This window comes from Anser cygnoides, chromosome 2 (assembly GCF_040182565.1).
Source record: "Anser cygnoides isolate HZ-2024a breed goose chromosome 2, Taihu_goose_T2T_genome, whole genome shotgun sequence".
In the NCBI taxonomy this organism is placed as follows: Eukaryota; Metazoa; Chordata; class Aves; order Anseriformes; family Anatidae; genus Anser; species Anser cygnoides.
This window is the reverse complement of record NC_089874.1, coordinates 26,498,800-26,518,642: the sequence shown is the minus strand read 5'-3', so window position 1 is coordinate 26,518,642 and position 19,843 is coordinate 26,498,800. Positions and strand designations below refer to the sequence as shown.

Sequence of the window (19,843 nt, the reverse complement as noted above, 5' to 3'; positions counted from 1 at the left end):
TTGATACACTGTTCGCTGCAGGAAAAGTTAGGAGGAATATAAAAAGCGCTGCTTTATCTGAAACAGGCATAGCTCTGAAGTCCCTAGAGCTGGCATAAGAATCATCTGGATTACAAATATTTGGAAGAAGGACTACTATACTAAACCGTCCTCTAGAGATACACAAACTCCTACTGCTTCAAAAATGAAAAAAAAAAGAAAAAAAAGAAAAAGCATCCAGAACTAGTCAAAGTGAGCAATTTTCAAGTACTTACACGGATGTTACTGATCCAAACAATATGGTTTATAAAGCAATCAAGAAACAGCTTTGAAAAATTTCACTTTAAATTATACGAAACTAACTAAATAAAGCTATTTAATTTCTTAGGAGATCTTAGTGATAAGATTTCTTTTCAAAGACACATTTTCATAGCAGAGGCCTTGAAAGAGGCTGAAGCATTTTGACTTGGGGAACATATTTCACTGTAAAGTCTGAGCCGATGCTTTGCAGTTGTACATGTGTTCAAGCAGTGTCTTCAGTTCTTGGGACTCTGCTGATGAATAAGAATTACAGGATTTATTCTTTGGCAGCCTCACAACACAGAATGTCACTGTGTTCCAGGACGGTTCTCCCTTCTGTACATAAGAAACTCCTATCTTGAAAATCACATCAGGCATTTAAATCTCAATTATTTTTTTTTGTGTGTGAAGCGTTTAATAAATACACCTGTTACATTGGTATCTATTGTACTTGGATACTGTAAAAATTAATATTTTTACTGTAATTTAGCAAACACGAGGAGCAGTCAGATGGCAGCAGGTGTTCTAGGAAAGGAAGTTTAAGAAGCTGGTGCCTACTGAGGGGGAAGCTGTCACCTTCTTGGCTGAAAACTAAATGGTGGAAGAATAGATTCCTTTGTAACAGCAGTTCAGCTCCAAAACTTTACAAACTTCACTATGCAATGCTAGTACTGTTCACACAGATACACAGCACGCTATTTCAGGTGAGGAAATGTCATCCTAGAGAACCGTTGTCTGCAGCTTTGTCCATAGACTGCATTTGACTGATTCCGTTTGTCTTTCAGATTTTGTTTCTCCTTTCTTGCCTGTACAGCTCATAAATTCATTTCCAGCTCTTATTTTTATGACCATGGTCTTCCGAACCTCTCTTTTGATACATACACATATTTTAATTATACATAAGCATGCATATATATATCACACAACACACAATTAACATAATTAGCATTCAAATTATATAATTATGTTTAACTCAAAAAGAAGTTCCCTGTCTGTTGCCATGCAGTTGCTGCACTGCCCTGACTAAATCACTCTCACAGCCACGCTCTCCTGGTAGTTTCCCTCTGCTGCGGGCAGCCCCCCTCCAGCCCCCTCGCAGTGCAGCTCCAGACTTCCCCTGTACCCAAACCCAGCCTTAACCTACACCGCAGGCGGAGCACCAAACAAGCCACCCAAGCCACCCTCTAACCAAAATCTTCTCACAGCCCTATTCCCTGAGGAGCCTCCCCCTTTTTTGTTGGAAAGCCCCTTTACAGCCCCCTCCACCTGGAGCTCTAGGCTTCTTCTGTCTCTCAAATCCAACATGAAAGAAGAATTAGACTCAGCTTGGCAAAGCCTCAATTATAAAGGTTTAACTGCTTTTATCACTAATGAAATTGGTAGTTTTTCTGATAATTATTTTCTAATGACCATGACTTAAATCTCTGCCTATGTAAAGCAGCACTTCAGTAAACCAGCAACTATAGAAGTGAACCAACTAAAGTCAAATAAATACTTGCCTAACTATTGCTCTGTGTGATGAACTGAAAAACGTAACCTGTGCAGAAGCAAAGTTCAGAGTATTTTTCAAGTTAGTAACTATGCAATGTTTCAAAACAGTTGTTCTTTATGTTCTCAAAATACTCTGAAATGACTCATCACCATGTTCACTTGAAAGAAAAAGCTATCAAATTAGCCAAGATTTTATTTTTCTTCTTTGCTCTAATGACTGATTTTCTATTTTACACACTATTAATAATCACACTTATTAATGTGTTTCCATTCGGATTTATCCCAAAGTTAAAGACTCCCTGGTTAAAGACTGCCACAAAATGCCTTTTAATATGACAACTACATACTTACTGCCTGTTTGTTTTTACCAACTTGAATCAAGCCTGTGCTTCTCAAGTATTGAGAAACCCTTTTGTACAGATTTCGGGTCTCCAAGTACTTTCTATCATGATTTGATGGGTCTTGCAATAAACGATGGGAATTATACTACAAATATTAGAATCATAGAATCATACAACCAGTTTAATTGGAAAAGACCTCTAAGATCATCTAGTCCAACCTCTAACCTAGCACTGCCAAGTCTACCACTAAGCCATGTCACTAAGCACCACGCTGACGCGTCTTTTTAATACCCCCAGGGATGGTGACTCAACCACTTCCCTGGGCAGCCTGCTCCAATGCCTCACAACCCTTTCAGTGAAGAAATTCTTTCTAATATCCGACCTAAACTTCCCCTGGTGCAACTTAAGGCCATTTACTGTAATTTATTTATTGCAATTTATTTTAATAATAATAATTTATGTATTGCCATTTATTGCAATTTATCATAATACTTAAAATGATAGCTTCAGAGAGGCTGCTTGACGATTGCTCTTCAATTATTCAGAGTATCTGATCCAACCACTGAAATACAGTTTCATTTCCTGTTTGGAGACTTTGATTTGCTATCAGTGTTAATGATTAACTGGGCTTTTCACGAAGATGAAGTTAACAGGACCCTTTACAGTTGATGCACTTTATTACAGCACCGGCTGCTCCTGACTGAGAGGATTACATATCCCCTTCTCAAGTGAATGATCAGTCAGGCTCTCAAGGAAAATAAGAGCTCTATTTCTCAGCTGACTGAACATTCAGCCAGTTGAAAACCAACACAAATATTAGAATAGCCTAAGAAACATATATTTTTTTTTTCTCAGCTGACAAGCTCCTTTCAGAAGCCGTCTAGGGTAATGAAAGAAGAGCCTTGTAATTGAACATTAACTTCTGCAGCCCACTCAAACATGTGAATAATGTGAATAATACAGATCATCACAGACCAGGTGTGAGCTACTCTGATTTTTAACCATAGATTTTCACACACAATGCCAGTAGTGAGCTTAATACCTTTTGGCTGAGCTCGAGCATACCTTTCAGAAAAACTTTCACTTAAATTTAAAGTAATGAATGAATTTATGACATCTTGAGGTGTCAGCTTCTCTACTTCCTCTCCTGATTTTTTAAACCTGTGATAAATCAGTACTTGGCCTTCAAGCTGGAGTCTTATTGCCAAAATCTGTTAAGACACCTGCAAGCCCAGTCTGGAAAAGGCTATGCTTTAATAGTTTCAGAGCAATGTTATTAAACTCTGCAAACCCCTGACAGGTAGAGTCTTCTGATTTAATTTGTGTAGGGCTTCCACAGCAGAACAACCTTCTGGCTGGCATTTTAAGTACACAGAATGGGTAATACATACCACTTCCATACTTTGCACGGGATGAAAAGTTAACAGGTATTCATCAGTAAGGAAAGTATTATTGCAATATAGTTTTTAGAAGACAGCATATAATTTAGAGTTTATTCTTACTCTTTTTACCTGTAATTGTGGTTAGTATTACTTATAACTACTATTACTAAACATTATATGAGTCTGTTTTTATATAAGTAGAGAATGCATAATAATATATCAGATAAGTAATATTTTAATTGTATGCAAATTTGCAAAGGAATAAAACAATGAATTATATGGATTGGAAGATGTTTAAGAATACCTTTTATCATTAAATGATTACATAGTAAAGTGCTTTTCTAACTTCTAATGAGAAATTATGGCCTGCTTGTGGCAGGTACTGTGTAATACAGAGACAACTCTACCCCATATGGTAAGAAATACTGTATGTTCAAAAGAAATTATTTGAACTGCACATACCAAGTAAACAATTCTACAAGCAGACAGGTTTTCAATGAGCATCGGCATCGTAGAAGACTACAAAACCCAACCCATTCCTTTAATGGGCAAGATTTATGGTGCAGCTTTCTATTGCAATCAAGTAATGCAGTTTCAGTGCTGCAGGGGTGAAAACTGAACTTTGGAGAAGTATGCATATTTAGAAATACAAAGTAGCAATCTATGTTAGTAAGCTTGAAAGGGAGGTGCATTTAATAAAAGTTAATAGCTCAGAAACACCAAATTATTTTCCTAGTCACATGTTGAGCAGAACTCTTTTTCATAAGTACTGATTATTTAAAGCTGGTTTGAAGCCAAAAGAATGTGGGACCTCAAAACCTTTGAAAACTAACCTATCTTCAAAAGTAATGTACAATTTGGAATCTCCAGCTTTATTCACATTAAAGCATCTTGCTTTTCAGGCAGTCACAAACACACATCCTTGGCAAATCTGTTCTCCTTTAACCATTTAAATTTTGCACCAAACTAGTGTCTTTTCATATATTACTTCAGGTATTTGAACCATACCAATAAAGTCTCAGAATTTTACAGCTTTCAGTTATCATGATATACATTAAACTAACAACTCTTTCTGAAGAAAACCATAACACATAATAATTATTGCCGGGAAAGTTTCCAAATATTGAATCTAGTTTACCTGCCATCTCTTTCTGCTGCCCCACCTTCTGTTACTGTTTTGACGAATATTCCCAGTTTTTCAAGGCCTGCATCTGCTCCGACTCCCATTCCAATAATGCTTATGCCAAGTCCATCTTCATCTGTGAAAAAGGCAAGCAAAGGCAGAAACTTCTTACATTTGATTTATATAGTTACCTGGTAGGTAAACATTTATGTTTTGGTTCTTGGTTTTCCATGTAAACAATGTTAATTCCTTTTGATTCCCTTTCAAAGTCTTGTTATTCTATTGTATTAATTGCACACAAAAATATTGCCTTTGCCTTATGAGGAGCTTAGAACAACAATCAAGATTTTTATTCTCCCAGTGGAGAACAAAAACATCACATAAACCACTGTGTGCCATCATGTGTTAGGGGGGTGACACGAAACAATTTTCTTAAGAAAATAAAGAATTGCATGTTTGTTAACTGCTTCTTTAATTCCTTATTAAAAAAATCTTGAACTCCAAAAAGTCCAGGTGATTAAAATGGATTAATGGAAGTTCAGGATAGGCTTTGTAAGCATGAGTGGACTTCCTCAGACCTGTAGATAGGTTTCACATGAACAGGAAGGGACGCTCAGACTACATACCTTTTTCTAGTTCAACTGGGAAGAGCTCCAGCTTTTCCACACGCTTCTCAAGTTCATATTCAGCTGATGCAGCTACTGGGTCAACTTCATCATTTCTTCTGTCATAGTCTTCATTGGAATATGTATTGAAAACCTGTGGAAACAGACCAAAAATCACTCAACTATCTACTCCAGAAAAAGTGCCAATTTATGAAAATAGCTATTGCTTTTGTCCTGTGATGTTGCAGAGTTTGAAAAGGCTTTTTTAAAGGCTTAAAAAAAAAGGCTTCTAAAGCTTGTTTTCATAGTTCAGATGCCAGAGTTTGCCAACCTAATTCACTTAACTGCCCACATTTGGCAATAATGAAAGAATACTCATTATTAGTAGTAATAATTTTACTGAATTTCAGTCCCACACTGTATCATGTTTGTTAAGTCAGAGAAAGAAAAACAATTTTCCATATCTCCTCTTTCCTCTTCTCAGGCACCCTACAGAAGATTCTATTACGTAGCCACGTTTAGCTCTATCAGTTACTCTCACAGTGTAAAAAGGTGTATAGCTACACAGCTATTCAGAAGGTGGCAGGAAGCCTTTTTTTTTTTGCATATAGCTGCACTTAGAGGCTACTCAACAGCTGCCTACGGAGCCAGGACACCAGCTTGCTGCCCACAGCCATGCCAGGAGCTGAGCTCCTTTCCTCCTGAGGCTCACCTGCCACTTCCACTCGTCAAAGACAGCAATGGACTTTCAATACAAACTAGGTACCTATTTCAAGAACAAAGATTGGTGTTTAATCTGTTGCTGTTAAATGCAGATAAGTGAATACAGACAGATAGTAAGAGATACGATACCTCAGACGGCAGTCTAGAAAAAACAGAGGTAAACATCATGATTAATCATGTGAAACAACTTTGAAGGTTTCTTTTGAGTCCCTTTCAATGATAATGACAACAAAAGTGAATTTAGAAAAAAAATGACAGTAGATTACATTGCTACTGACCCCAGAGTCTGTGTCTCTCCTATCCAGCTGTTTGTCAACAGAGGCTGTGAGCAACTGACTCCATTTCTGAAACCAGATGGATGCACTTCATACTTAGAGAAAACAAATGTTTTAAAAATAATCCTGCTTTCCATCTAAGCGACAAGCCAAGTGAAAAGAAGAAACAGTGATGATATTCCTTCACTGGGGGAAACTGACTGGCCCAGAGAAGGTAGATAAATCTGTGCCAGGTTTTCTTGGCAGACCCTCCATCACCTATAAACTAATAGCAGTGCCAAGGAAACCTTACAAATACTCTTGGGAAACATAGGAAGCAACCACATGCAAGTACTGATACAACTGTCTCATGCAATAAAGTTCTCATCGAAAAGCTGTTGTAGCAACTTACTGCACATTAAGTTCTTTTAAATAGTGAACATATTAATGTTGCAGTACAAAAAACTATTCTACACTACCACAAATATAGCATTTGTGTTATGGCTAACACAAAACAGCTGCAAAAAAACTCCAGATTTACAAAAAGTTGTTGTTGAAGCAGAAAATATATTTGTACTCTATGGAAATTTTAATTCCTGTGCTTTACATCAATGGGAAACGTTTAACAAATTGCCTCTTCCAAGAAAACTGACATGACGAATGTTTTACAAGAACCCACAAATATATCTTGTATTGTTTTTAGCAATATTGATGCAAGAAAAAATCTGTTTTAAATAAATAATGATCCTAAGAAGCCTTCACAAATATATCTAAAAGATAAGGAAAACAAGTCACGCACTAAATGCTGTGTACTGCTGCTTTCAAGCCTTTCCCTAGACTTCTGTTTGGGGACGCACTGACTGCATCCGCATCCCGTGCTCTGTGAAGGCCGTGACTGATGCGTTACCTGCAGCTCCTGTTAGCCCCACTCAGCGTTTGCACCGCCAGTTGAAATGGAGAAACAGAACAGAGGCTTCCCTGTGCACTTAACAGCCTGACAGAGGAATTCTGAGGAGTCTTTTGTTGCTCTCTGTTTTTCAGAGACCTCTTTTACACAAGGCAAAGCATTCTTCACGTTACATATTGCTGCTTGCTGCTTCTCTGTGGGTCTGAACACTTGAAGAGAGGAAAAATCATGAACATGTTTTTCTACGTAGGCAATGGCAAGCTAGAAAGCAACCCACAGATCTAATGTATGTAGCCCATATGTAGTGAAAAAGAAGTAGGTACAGGACAAAAAGGCATCCTGTTCATGGCACAGGTCTCTTCCCTGACACAAGACTAGATCAAAAGCCTACTCCCCGGCACCTCAACTTCTTGGTGAAGTACTTCTAGAGATGACTGTTAGCACTACGGGGTCCAAATCCAATCTTATTTACACTGACAATCAGTATAAGGATCAAACGGTGAAGCTATACCCAATTAAAACTTTAGTGAGCTATGGTTTGACCACAAAGCCCCTAGGTCTGAAATGCAGCAGAGTCACAAAAGCCAAGTACAGGTTAAAAAGTACTGCTGTGGGTTTAGCTTGGATTGTCTAATTTATCAACGTGATAAGAGAGAGAAACGCGTGTTTCAACTGTAGAACAGAGATGGATGATATCAAGGGAAATGGAGATACAGTCACCAGCTGATGAAGGATGGCAAGAGAGGCAGGTAAGTATTGCTTGCAGAACACAAAGATTAGATGAGGGTGAGGTATGGGGAAAGATTTTATCACAAAATGAGTATGTTTATTTCTCGATTCATTTTCATCATGTTAACTGGCCCCACTTGTTTCCTTTTGTTCAATGACCGCCATTAGTATATTTCAGCAGCAGCTTCAGATTTGTTGCAAAGAGACTGGATATGCTTCAGGATAATTTTCTTTTAAAGCCTCAAATCATATCTTGACCTCTTGTTTGGGATGATCTTTATTGAACCAGATTAGACAAAAACCATGGCTTATAGGATCTTGCTTACTTCTGTGGAATATTTGTATTTGTACACGAGAAGTGAATTAAAGATAGTACTGGTGGTGAATACTGTTACCATTGTCTTTAAATACAACATGCCACTCTTATCTGTTTTCTTATCTAAGCATTCAAAATGAGGCTGTAGGATCACTGATAGCATCAAGGTAAAAGAGTCTGTGTTTCCTATCTGGCATTAACTCACCATATTTTGTGTATTGGTCATACGACCTTGCCCATTGCCCTCAACATGTGTTTTTACAGGAAGAAAGAGGAAATTATATTATGTCATTTACTTTATTTTGCACGATCACATTTAATGGTTGACTGATTCTATTAAATGAATCTACAGGTATTAAAACTAAGAAAAGGAAATTCGTGGTTGGAAATTTCTTCTTTGTGACAGTCTATCCCCCATAGTAACGAACCGCTTGTTCGTACAGACATGAGAACTGTCAGTCAAGACTTCAGTTTGCTAAAAATATAAAAGTTATGGTTTTTCCCCCACAAAGTATGCTTAGCTTAAGTAGGCCTACTTCACCAAGTCTGTCACCACTGTATTTCCTAGAGCATGCATGGGGTTGCAGATTTACAGCAACTCTCCTATCCCCTTGATTTACCAGAGCTGGTTTTGCCCTCACACTGGTTAAGTACCACTTCAGGAAAGTCTACTGAGCTGTTACTTAAAGAAAGCTCTTTTTCAGGAGTACTCAATACATCATCTTAATCTGTGTTTGCACCTCTGAGTATTTAGAAAAAGCAAGTTTTCATGGAATTTATCTTTGACATTTACAAGAATTTACAAAAACACTCATAAGCACAGGAGATCAAAACCCACCGACGGCAACAAGCTAACCGATACTCAGGCTAAACGTGTCTGTCAAGACCAACAAGCCCTGGAGAACTGACTGGCTCACCCAAACACGACTGTTAACAGAACATACTTCTGTCTTTGCTAATGTGAAAGAGAAAGGGTCATCAACAAGTCATCTGGCACCAAAACAACAACAAAAAAAAACAACTGTATGATCCAAGAAGCAAATATTACTGACGGGCACCCTGGGTGGCATTGCCAGTGAAAGCACACATACACATACGTGACCACTTACTTTTCTTTCCAAGAGCAGAGATAGAGCACAGTCTAGAAGACACATCACTAACTGTAACAATACATGTTGCAGATCCTAATTCAGAAAAAGAAAAACATTCTGGAGCCAGCACTCATTTTAATGAATAAGACCAGGAAAATGCAACAGCAGTTGGAAACCGATTCGTCTGCGGAAAAGGAGAAATTATATCGGAAACCGATTTTGGAGCGTTTTCTTGTAGTTCTCGGTAGCAAGAATCTTTACAGAAATATGCTGGCAGTAATCAGGAGGTAGTAACAAATTTTAAGGAAGTAAGAAAGGAGATGAGCTACGAAGAACCACATGTGCTGTCCTCCCAACTAGCCAGCTCAGTGCTATGCTAACCATGTTATTAGTGTCATATACTGTAAACCCTGCAACATAAAAACTGACTCATCTCGTGTGTTAACAAAGTCCCAAACAGACAGAGTATGTCCTGGATACGTTTATACTGTCTTGGCATGTTGTGCCAAGGAGTAAGACCTGATCCCTGGCCCAGGCTCTGATGCCTGCCTGGCTGTCCGTGCTTTTTACCCAGGGACTAGTGCCTGCTGAAGGGAAGGAGCTGTGCGTGAGCTGCGTGTTGATGGGCTGTAGTACCTCTTTGCAGCAGCTGTTCTACCACCTCTGCAGTCACACAAGTCTCCGACACACTCGCAAACAGTCTCTCTTGCGCACGGCTTGTGATCACACCAGGTCATTCCAGCTCAGGGGCAACTGCCAACATATGCTGGTGACCACTGTGTAATGCCTGCTATGAAAACATGCCTTCCACCCACCCTTGCTGTTGCTGTGATAATGCCTACTCCTCGTGCCTCTGTCCAGAAATTAGAAACAGCACCTAAGATCCAACCCAGTCAGCTGGATCACCACGCACGGGAAAGCAGCACAGCAGAAAATGGCACAGGACACTTCCAGTGGGCATTGCCAGTAGGTCATGCCTCAGGCATCAGTTCTGGGACAGGGAGTAGTTGTCACAGCCACTACCTCACTGTAACAATGCCACGTAAGAACAAGGAATTGCTGCTTTTCCCCAACATTTTCTTATTTCTAAAACTTCAAGGTAAAGGTTCTGTTTACCTGTTTTGTAAGAGGCCATTTTTAAAGTGATGCTAGGCAATGGACCAGTCATTATGACCTGTGCTCCCAAACCTATCGCTGCTGCTAGGGTACGTGCTGCTGCTGGCCACCAACAAGCTGAGCTTGCCATCATCGGTTAATCTTCAAAAGTATTCTCTGGTTGATGCAGAGTTGTCAGGGAGCAGAGAATGGCACCCGCCAGCTAGAGACTGGTATGGCCTTTATGAACAGTAAATAATGCTGAAGCCTCTCCTCAAACCTGCACAACAACGTAACCACCTCCTCTTTTCCTTTCATCACCGTCCTTGGGCAAGAACAACCAAAGACACCTAACAGGTGTCTAACACCTAACAGGAGGCACCTCCTGCCTCACTGTGCAGAACTGAGATTTTCAGGCAGGTATAAAAAGCAAGGGATGATCCGAAATCCTCTCATTTTTCCACAGGTCACATTTTGGTTTCATGGGTCTTGTAGGGAGCCATGGTTGCTGCTACAGCAGTCACACAGCATCAAGAAAATGAATGTGCCTTCCCAGAGAAACACCTGATGCTCATCGCTTTCGTGCTTTAGTACACAGAACAAACTCCAGCATAGCGATAATTATGAACCTCCTTGTGTGCTATTTTTAAAGCTTGAAAAATTTGGCACACCTTTGTTCCCTGTCTTCCTTGCATAAGCAGCAGCACACAAATAAATCATCTCCCTCCTCATCCTGGCAAGAAGCCCTGAGAAGGATCAGGTGTTCTTTTTGGTATACAACATTACGTGCAAACATCCAACGCAGGAAGGTGAATAATTACAAAAATGCCTTGTAGTTTATCTTTTAATAACGTATCCCCAGGATGTGCTATGTATTTTGTGGCAGCGTATAAAAGGGCCTAAGTGCTGTGGAGATAATGACAGAGGACTCTCACATGGAGGGAACAAAACTTGGCACAGTGTCCGTATTTGGGGAGCGCAGATCTTACGAGCACAAACTCCAACCCTTTGCATCACCCATTTTCTCCCCCAGGTGAATAAACTTGCTTGCCCTGCACTAAAATTGGGAGAAAACTGAAAGGTACAAACACTAAAGAGAACTAAGCAGCCTGATGCTACGGATGCATCCTCTGTCAACCTTCACTACGATAATAGCAATAACAATTTCCTTCTGCTGGTTCTGCCACGTACACCCCATTAACTTTGGGAAAAGATGAAAACTCTGAAGTTGTCTTTAATGCAGACATGGATGAAAATCATAAATATTCTGTACAAGGAGCATTATTGTTAATTTAATTATAGCTACAGCTGGAGTTTCAGACTGTCTCGTTTCAGTGATTGCACAGACAAGTTCTGTTTTGACTGGTAGCAAGAATACAAATGAGGAGACATTAATTACACCATTTTGACAAAGGACATTCAGAAAAAAAACAGTACAAGCTGTGGATGACACCTTCAATACTTTCTCAGGTCTTTAAGTCTCCAAAAGCAGGTAATGGCACCTACCTAGCACCCGTGAGGAGAACAGCTATGTTTCCAGGTTTGTTGCAAGCTATTTCAGTCATTTTACTCTCAGCTCTTATTTTAAGAATATACTAAACTGGACTGCTGGGCTTCCTCCACTAAGGACGAAAAATTCTCTTGTGGGGAGGGAAGTGAGGAAGAGCAAGTGTCGTTCGAGGAATCAGACGTGTTTATGGCCATGGCGCTGATCTGCTATGCTGCACTCCAAGCACAAGCAGTTCGGAGGAGTGTTCCTGTGCTGCACACTGCAAAGGCAGGAGGCAGATGAAGCGCTGAGGACAACCCCTTCTGCTGTGCTTAGGAAGCTAAATAAGAGAAAAAAAACACAGTTTGACCATTCATTATCTACTGCTTGAAAGTCTCCCTTCAGTATAACTTCAGAGTGGAGAGCAAGCTCTGACAATGTCCGAAATGGGTGATTTCTCTTTGCTTTTCTTTCAAAGAGCCTTTTTCCTGTGATGTTTTCCCTTTGTTAAAGCAAAAAGGAGTGAGTCAGTGAGAAGGAGCCGCCAGAGGCTCCCTCCAACCCTCCTGGCTTTGCGCTCCCCTGAAGCCTGCGTGGGCATCAGCTGTCACACACGCTTCGGCGGGGAAGCACCGAGGAGATGAATCTTCCCAAGAAGCAATTGCAGGGATGAGACACAGATGGGAATTAGACAGTTGCAATATTGACAGAAACTGATAGTCTAACAGCAAAATCAAGTCTGGGCTTCCCCTCAGAAAGCTCTGTAGGAGAAAGATCTGTTCTAGGCTGCCTGAAACTGGCAGAAAGAACTGTACAGAATATTTTAGCCCCTGAAATCCTAAAAGTATCTGGGCCCCAGACTGTTCAATCCCACAAAGACCTCTTCTTACACATGACAGAGCGCCAGGAGCGACTGCTGCCACGCACGATCAAACTATTTAAGTTTTGGATGCAAAGCTGGAAAATATTATCTCCAGATACTCTTTTAGCCAACTAGCACTCACTACCAAGTCTTCTGGCTGTTTGCACGGTCCTGAAGACCGTGCCTAGTAAAAACCAGCTGTGGCACCGCCTGGCAGCACTGCCACCACATCTCAGCAGGCATCCATGCAGCTTCACTCCCCCGTCCGCAGCAGCACGTGCTGCATACAGCCAGCCCATGGGCAGAAGCACCCGCCTGACGCTGACCCCAAAATGTGCTCGACCCTGCCCACGGGGACACAGGCATCTCAATGCACCCACTAATCACTTGGCATCCGTCACGCCTCTGACATACCTGGGGTTTTGCTTCCTAGTATGAACGGCCAGCCAGCCAGCCAGACTTCATTTTTGAGCTCATTTCACTCGAACTAGTATCTTCAATTTTACACAAGGCAGTTTCAGGCCCAATCACGGAATTGGATTTGTTTTGGTGGTGCTGATGGATCATCTCCTGCTATCAGCGAGGAAAGGGTGCTCATTCTCTCTGACCTCATTACTGCATTTGCTAGGGTTAGATCAAGAGGTCCAACTGCATCAGCTCAAAGGGACTGCAGGGACTAAAAATAACCCAGCTAAAGCACTTGAGTCCTTCCAAGAAGAATCACAGTATCACAGTATCACAGATTTCTAGGTTGGAAGAGACCTCAAGATCATCGAGTCCAACCTTCGACCTAACACTAAGTACTCCACTAAACCATATCGCTAAGCTCTACATCTAAACGTCTTTTAAAGACCTCCAGGGATGGTGACTCCATCACCTCCCTGGGCAGCCCGTTCCAATGCTTAATAACCCTTTCGGTAAAGAAGTACTTCCTAACATCCAACCTAAAACTCCCCTGTCGCAACTTTCGCCCATTCCCCCTCGTCCTGTCACCAGGCACGTAGGAGAACAGACCAACCCCCACCTCTCTACAGCCTCCTTTAAGGTAACTGTAGAGAGCGATGAGGTCGCCCCTGAGCCTCCTCTTCTCCAGGCTGAACAAGCCCAGCTCCCTCAGCCACTCCTCGTAAGACTTGTTCTCCAGACCCCTCACCAGCTTGGTCGCCCTTCTCTGGACTCGCTCGAGCACGTCCATGTCCTTCCTGTAGCGAGGGGCCCAAAACTGAACACAGTACTCGAGGTGCGGCCTCACCAGAGCCGAGTACAGGGGCACAATCACTTCCCTAGACCTGCTGGCCACACTGCTTCTCATACAGGCCAGGATGCTGTTGGCCTTCTTGGCCACCTGAGCACACTGCTGGCTCATATTCAGCCGACTATCAACCAATACTCCCAGGTCCCTCTCGGCCAGGCAGCTTTCCAGCCACTCATCTCCCAATGCATCAATGCAGAGCATCAATGCAGAATGCATCAATGCAGAGCAGTGCAGGGAATAGCTCTTCCACTCCAAATCCCTTACCTGAGCATTTTTAAGCTCTCACACAGTGATATTTAAAACATTTGTACCATGTATGGTTGGATGGAAATCTATCAAATATGTAGAATCACAGTTGCTTATAGAATCACAGAATCGAAGGGGCTGGAAGGGACCTCAAGAGATCATCGGGTCCAACCCCCCTGCCAAAGCAGGTTCCGTAGAGCAGGCTGCCCAGGTAGGCGTCCAGACAGGTCTTGAATATCTCCAGAGAAGGAGACTCCACAACCTCCCTGGGCAGCCTGTTCCAGTGCTCTGTCACCCGTACTATGAAGAAGTTCCTTCGCATGTTGGTGCGGAACTTCCTCTGATCCATTTTATGGCCATTACCCCTTGTCCTTTGGCTACCTGAATTATGGCCAAATCCGTTCCTCACCAGGTCTCCTCTTAGCTAGATTTTAGGACTGCAGCACTTCCTAACATTTTACACCTTTCTGATCACTCCTAAGTCCTGTGCGTACACCTGCTCTGAACTCCAGCATAACTTCAAATCTCTTTTGTAAGAGTTAGCAGTTAGGTAACAGCCCACCTGAGCAGATAAATAGAGCTCTTTTTACTACACCAACTGCATTACATGATATTTATTGACATGACACTTAATGCTCCAGTATAGACAGATTTGATTTCACTGTCATATTCTTCTGCAAGTCTTCAGTGAGATTTGACTTCTCCTACATTGATCATCATCATCAAATTTGTGACCAAGTTTTGTTCACCGCTTGCCCAGACAGACTGAAACAACTCGATCACGGTGACACTCCACTGGTAACCCTACTTCATTATGAAAAGTGACAACCTGTCCTACTCTTTCTTCTTCTCTTTTAACCTGTTACTACGTCATGCAATGACCTTTCATTTAATCTGGTGACAGTTTAATTTTCTTCGGAGTAATGAAGATGCAGTGAACGTCTTTTTGAAAAATATCAGAGTACCAGCCAGATCTCGCTTACCTTCTGTCCCGCTAAAGCCTTTGCAGTACTGTAATGAAATTGTGAGGCAAGCCTTCTCCCTATGAAATGATTACACAGTCTGTGCATGTTTCCAATAATTTTTATTATAGAACTCTTTCTACCAATTTGCCCGGTATATAAACTAGCAATCTGTGGTTTTCTGTCTTCCACTGGAGTCTTGTTTTTTTAAACCAGTATTATCTTGCTGCCTTCCTGTCCTCTGGTACTGAGGCAAAGCAGTACATTTCACTCTGTACTTAATACTCTGGTAATTTCATACCGGAATTCAATTGCAATTCTTGGGTAAATATAATTTATTTCTAGTGGTTTATTACTATTCATTTTGTCAATAGTATACAATTTCTTCTACCAAACTTTGAGATGATTTCTCTACTTAGAAACATCTCAATGCAGGGACTTTTCATAATTGTGAATGGCATCGCAAAACATCCATTAGCTTTCCTGTCAGGGCAAGTAGCTTCTCTGAGCAGTCCTGTAGCATCTTGGCAGTCATTTGGCTTTACCAATTTTCTAGCAAGCTTCCTATTCCAGAGTTTTGAGGTTTTATGTTTTCAGCAAACCATTCTTCAAAATCTTTTTTTCCTCCTTCTTCTGTTCCTGCAGCCTCGCATACTTATGAAGTACAGGCTGCCAGGTCTTGTCTTCAAGTTATTAAATGACCTGAGTTGGGATATTTAAAACTGGCTTTAACGTAATTTTCATTCTGTATCTTTAATACATAAGATGTCCTGGTTTTTAATAAAGACATGACTTGTTTGAGGTAATGCTCTTACAGTGGCTAATCCAAGAGGTGGGAATACTGCTCCCTAATGGCTTCTCTTCTTCAGTAATATCCATCAATATTTGTGTACCAGAGAAAAAAAAAGAGAAAAACAGGATGTGCTGCCGATACGTGACTGTGCATCCAAATTCCAGAAAAGAAACTCCACTTGGGGAGAGGATCAGAAACATACACAGGATGAATCTCTGGCCCTGCTGAAGGCACAGCTGCCAAGGCACACATCGCAACACCCCGAGGAGGGGAGAGCAGTGGTACCACTGGTGCCTGTCCTGCCAGCATGGAACAGCTGTCCTGGGTCTGCATCCCTGCACAAACAACTCTCACTCCCAACAAATCTGTTTCCTATCCCCTCTTAATGTACTTTATAACATCTTAATTGCAATATTCTCTAAAAAGATTATGTTTGGCTATATTTTCAGGCCAAATCCATAGCGTGTCGAGCTTTACTAAATATAAGCGCTAACCTAAAATCAGCAGTAACTACTAAATTATATACTCAAAAATGTCAAAATTACTTCACAGAATTACAGTATTGAATAAAAATATATTAACACCTGCTATGCCATGAAGCCAGTATTTTCCATTTCTACTGTAATTCATAAAATTAAACTATTATAAAATAGAAGGCAAATCTCATTAAGCCTATTTATTCTCTTCATTTTCAGTTAATTTGTTTTCTAATTAAGAAAGTAATCTAAACATATTTTAACATATTCTTTCTGTTTCAAGTATAAATACCAAAACCTCTTACTTTTTCTAGTAACGGTCCTTATCTCCAAGATCACATTGTGTGGAAGGTATCAACTGCTTTCTCAGCCCCACCTTTTTCTCTGATAGAATGCAATAAAAACTCCATGTAGCTCAACTTTGACATATTGGTATAAAAATGTGGCCTTCTTGGCACCTTTACAGTAAATAGTAGGACAAATTTTCAGATTTCTGTTTCTCTGTAATCACAAATTTTCTATGTTCAAATAGGATTTTCATCCTATCCCATACTGCTACTTGAGGCTCAGTTCAAAGTGTGCGTTTTTTTTTTTTCAATCTGTTTTTATTAAGTAATTTTCTAGATTCAGAGAGGTTATCTACCCTACTAATTATTACTTATCCATTTTGCACTAGTTTTGTTGCTGATGTAATAGTTTTATTACAATTTACATAACTATTTGTCCACAGAGCAGAAAAATACAAAGTCGTTGCTGTTGGAAATTAGATGTGTGCCCCATGTGAAAACTTAATGCTGTTACTCTTAATTAAGATAGGTCAGAATAATTAGGAGGTAAAAATAAGCACTGGTGCTGAAGAGTAACACCAAAGTTAATACAGATCTAATCTTACAGAATAATAATATAGAATAAACCTAAAAAATGTTCCTGATCACCCTTAGGTTTATATTGTGCCATTAGAGATGAATATTATATGACAAAGGAGATAAAGATCACCTGAAAATATTAAGTTTTCACATCACTGCTATACGACTCTGCTCATTAAAGGTAAGTTAAATTTTTAAAGTAATAAATAGCCTTTCAGACGTAAATATTCTGTGTTGTGTGTGCTACTCTAAGGATGATCATTGTGGAGATAAAGAACTCTCTTTTCTTAGGGTGAGTTTTCCTCATGCTTGAAGGGACTCATTCCTTTCTGAAAACACCCAGTCAAGAAAAAAAATCTGTTCAATCCTTACGAAACAGAAGTTGTGTGGAAGTATTGCTCTCTAGGTACCAATTCTTGTTTCACTCCATTAATGAGCCTGGGTTAACAGCACTGCTGCCTCCTGTACGGGAGGGGGGGGGCACAGATACCCGTCTGACTTCACCTGTGTTTTTTATTAAAGTGTATTTTTCAAAGCCTCAGCCTCTTTCTTCCACAACAGTGTGGATTGCTGACCCTGACAGAGATAACATCCAGCCCTCTGCTAATTACCCTCATGGTCATTGCCAAGCAACATTCCTCTTTTTCAGAGACTTTGGAACATGAGATCCCCACAAAGCAAAGAGAGCCAGAACAACACTTGAACAAATGATCTTACAGAACAAAAGCAGCCGAGATGCAGCCTGCCCCACAGCTCCTGGTGAGGGCAGTTCAGAAACAGAGGCTGAGAATGGCAGAAAGAGGGTGCCCTGCAGCTCAAGAGCGAGCTACTCCAACTGTGTCCACTGAATGCAAACTCCTGCTGAAAGGAAACTTCCTGGAGGCTGTAATTTTAACGGGGACAAACTTTGCAGTGGCAGAATGGGAACTTTCCCATGCTGCATCCATTCAGGGTTGGTCAAAAGCCCGCTGAGAACAGCTGGGACTGCAGCCCTGCACCAACAGTCTTCTCGGGGGGTTTCGGGGACTTGAGAACAAGATCGGGTCCTTTGAAACCAAATTAATACTTAAATACTTAACAAGCTATAAAAAACACAAAGCTGATCTGAGCAGCCTAGTCTTCCTTATCCATTCCCGTACCCCTGTTTGCCACCTTGATCTAGAGCACAGAGACCTGTGAGGCGGAGACCTGGCTCGGGTCGCGGTGAGGCCTTGCAGAGGGCTTGGCCTGGTCCCTCAGGGGGCGCCCCCTGGGCAAGCAGCAGTCCCACCCCACCCAACTTCTGGGACAGCACACACGCCATGAGAAACACAGAAGACATAAATCATTTTGTTCTTTTCCACGCAGGCAGCAAATTATGGCCTTTAGAGTGTTGCAGGCAAATATGCCTGTAAAGCAATGTTGGAAAACCTCCAGGTATTTCCCCATGGCAACAGCCCCTGATCCCCCCAAAACCAGTTCCCTCGATGGCAAATACTGAATTACTTCAACACACAATGTTTTATAACATCTCTCTTTTTTTCATTTTAAACTCATTTCCCGTGCTTTCAGTATGCAACTCTAGGTAGTATCTGAAGATTATTACACTTATCTTTTGCTGAAAGGCAGACTGAGGGACGGAGCTTGCTTGTTCGGAAAGGCTCACCCTGCTCAGGCTTTGCAAGATCTCTGCTACTAAAACGCTGCTCTCGGGGAATCCACAACTTTCACAGCTATTAAGGCTGCTGTGTCTCAGTTTTGTCTTCATAACTGAGTGAAACAGCACGGTGCCCTGAAACTTTCAGCTGACAAAGACATCTCAATATTCATATTTGAACATTCATTTTCTTTTTTGCATACACTAAGTGATTATAATGCAATGAGCTTTTTTATTTTTTTTCCCTTTCTATTTCCCTTTCTTTCTATTTCCCTCACTATTTTTCTGTCATTACCATTACTACAAATGGGAAATTCCAATACCATCCTGTTTTTCTCCAATGTTAATGGTACACGCTGAATGATTTTCACTGAATTGTGCTTGATGAGTTTTGCAGATTTTAGATCTAAATCTTCTTGGGCAGCTTGCTATTTTTTTTATAATGCAGAGAATTGGAAGCAACAGTACAATGGGATGATGTAATGATGAATGAGGTGACTCCCAAGCATCTTAACCATTATATATGAATCCCATGGAGGCTTTTTAAGTTTTGTGTACTTCACAGGTATGCTTCATATGTAATTCCTTCCTTTGTCCTCACCATGCCTTTTTTAAAGTCTATTTTGTATTACTGAAAGTCACTGACAAACATTTACATTGCAATTGTTTAAATCTTCCACTGCCTATTTTTATTAGTAATCCACAGTTTAGAAATAGAGAAGAAAAAATTAAGGGAAAAAAAATTCTAATTTTCTCTCATGTAGCTTGACAATCACATGCCCAGAGATGAGCTTCACTGCACTACACTTCCATAAAGCTCAGGGTTCCTCAGAAATCCTCTCTTGCCAGACCTCCTCCACAGATTCTAGACAGATCTAGGTACATGAATTTGGCAAGTTACTGCCTGTAGCAGCCTGGTACC

The 19,843-nt window shown here is 40.8% G+C and overlaps 1 protein-coding gene across 8 annotated transcripts in view; it reads right to left on the bottom strand.

The window, feature by feature from the left end:
* Positions 1–19,843, bottom strand: part of PPP1R9A (protein phosphatase 1 regulatory subunit 9A) — a 151,652-nt gene that overhangs the window by 62,203 nt on the left and 69,606 nt on the right. For all 8 annotated transcript variants that reach the window (XR_010829128.1, XR_010829127.1, XM_066991741.1 and 5 more), the window contains exons 3-4: positions 5,243–5,375; positions 4,632–4,752 (exon numbers count right to left, since the gene is read on the bottom strand). Coding sequence is in view for 6 of the 8 variants with exons in the window: in XM_066991741.1 (XP_066847842.1) it covers positions 4,632–4,752; positions 5,243–5,375 (254 nt within the window). In the remaining 2 variants the exon portion in view is untranslated. The remainder of the gene's footprint in view (positions 1–4,631; positions 4,753–5,242; positions 5,376–19,843) is intronic.